This window comes from Phacochoerus africanus, chromosome 9 (genome assembly GCF_016906955.1).
Source record: "Phacochoerus africanus isolate WHEZ1 chromosome 9, ROS_Pafr_v1, whole genome shotgun sequence".
Classification (NCBI taxonomy): Eukaryota; Metazoa; Chordata; class Mammalia; order Artiodactyla; family Suidae; genus Phacochoerus; species Phacochoerus africanus.
The window spans coordinates 82,214,262-82,216,513 of NC_062552.1; the positions used below are offsets into that span (position 1 = coordinate 82,214,262).

The window sequence follows — 2,252 nt, forward strand, 5'->3', positions numbered from 1 at the left end:
CATCAAACCAGCATTAGTGTCTGTACAAAACAAAGTGTACTACTTTTAAACTCATTTCATATTACTTTTCATCTGTAGAATTCTCTAGCCTCTTTATTCAGCCTATATTATCAGAAGGAGTTATCATGGCTGTATTTCTTTACTTATTAGCTAAAGGTTAGTGGTGGTGACTTTTCTACTTACATCATTTTCTTTGCACTTCATCAACATTTGTAATGAAATATACTCAGAGTTTCTTTAATAGAAGAACTCACAAATTTGTTTAAGTGTTAAGTAGTAATGACTGAGGGATGTCTGTAGAGGATCAGTCTAGCATTAGAGGCTACTCCTATAGAAATATTTAATTTCTAAGGCTTATAGATATTCAATAATTTGTTATACTTTGGGACAATGCTCTGAGTAACTCAGTTGTTAGTTGTACATATGTGTCACTATTTCCTAGTTCTTTTTTTTTTTTTTTTTGGCCTCACCAAAATGATGGAAATGTGGAAATCCCCAGGCTAGGGACTGAACTCATACCACAGTCATGACCCAAGCCGCTGCAGTGACAACACTGCACCACATGAGAATCCCCTAGTTCTTTTTTGATATATACTTTCTCTTCGTATTTTCTTTTCCTCTTTTCCAATAAATAGAATGTTAGTATTGAATGTCCTAACTGAAACAATCAATCTTGGTATTTTTATAGATATTCTTTATTTCTTGGTGAAACTCCTTCTGCCAACTTGCTTTTCTAAAATTTAAAATGTATGTATGAGAATAGTTTTAGCATGAATTTATCTTGTGCTTTCACAAATTTTGACAATTGCAACTAGGAACCACAGAAATAAGAGCTTAACACAGGCTGTGTATACAAACATTGTGACACTTTAATGCCCAGGAATAAAACTAGAAGTTAAAACTAAAAATAATGCAAAGGCATTGTCTTGTTAGAATTCAGAAGCTTATTCTTCAGTTTCTTCACTTCCTGATTTCTCAAAGTGTAGGTTACTGGGTTTAGAATGGGAGTAAAGATGGTATAAAACACAGACAGGACTTTGTCTATCAGAACACTGCCTCGTGGCCACATGTAGATGAAGATACAGGGCCCAAAGAACATGAAAACAACAATGAAATGAGCTGTGCAAGTAGAAAGGACCTTAGATGATCCTTTTGAAGAATGTTTCTTGATAGTAACCAGGACAATCACATATGATTTGAACAAATGCATAAAGCAGGACAAGGCAATTATGCCACTAGTTGAGATCATAAAGAGACCCAGTATGTAAGTATCCACACATGCCAGCTGGAACACCACAGGAAGGTCACAGAAAAAGCTATCTACTTCATTAGGACCACAGAATGGTAACATGAGAGCAAATGCAACCTGGCCCATTGAATGCATGACCCCTACAACCCAGGAAACCATCACAAGAGCAACACACACCTGGGGACTTATGATTGAAGCATAGCGGAGAGGCTTACATATTGCAATATACCGATCAAAAGACATATCCATAAGCAAAATAATCTCAGTACCAGTAAAAAGGTGTAGAAAAAATATCTGGGTGATGCAGCCATCAAAGGAGATGGTTCTGTGTCCAGTGAGGTAGTCTGTAATCATCTTAGGGGTAGCAAATGAAGCAAGAGACATATCAATGATGGAAAGGTTGGCAAGCAGGAAATACATAGGAGAGTGCAGGTGAGGGTCAGCTTATAGCTATGATGACTATGAGGCTATTACCCACCATTGTAGCCACATAAAACACTGAAAACACCACGAAGAAAAACATCTGTAGTTTCCAGGAATTAGAGAGTCCTAGCAAAACAAATTCACAAACTGTAGACTTGTTGGCCACATCCATTGTCCTGACTGATAGGTGAAAACCTGTTACCGAAGAAAACAAATCAAGGGAAAGTATGATTCCATTGAAGCAAAAGCTCTATTTCCAAGAATCCACTTTCATAGGCTTTCTTCCTCTATAAAAACTTGTCTTTAATATTACTTTCATCTTTATTTGGTATATTGGTTTCAAAGATAGGGTATTAGGAATCACAGTGAAATATCACTTAAGTCATAAATGTTGAAAATAACTCTTTAATTTCTAATGCCAATGAGAAATCCAAATGAGATTATATTATCCTTAACAGATCAACTTTTCTATGTATTTGTCTATTTATTTATTTGTATAACTTTGAAGGTGGTAGCTCACATTAAATAGGAACTTATTCTGGGCCTAAAATGCATTAAACACATACGCACCACATACACA

The 2,252-nt window shown here is 35.7% G+C and overlaps 1 protein-coding gene across 1 annotated transcript; it reads right to left on the minus strand.

Annotated features, from left to right (window-relative positions):
• Positions 1-901: 901 nt before the first annotated feature.
• Positions 902-1,844, minus strand: LOC125134928 (olfactory receptor 4K2-like). Its single transcript, XM_047794510.1, is given in 2 exon segments — positions 902-1,690; positions 1,692-1,844. Coding segments are annotated over 2 exon segments (942 nt in total).
• Positions 1,845-2,252: the final 408 nt, after the last annotated feature.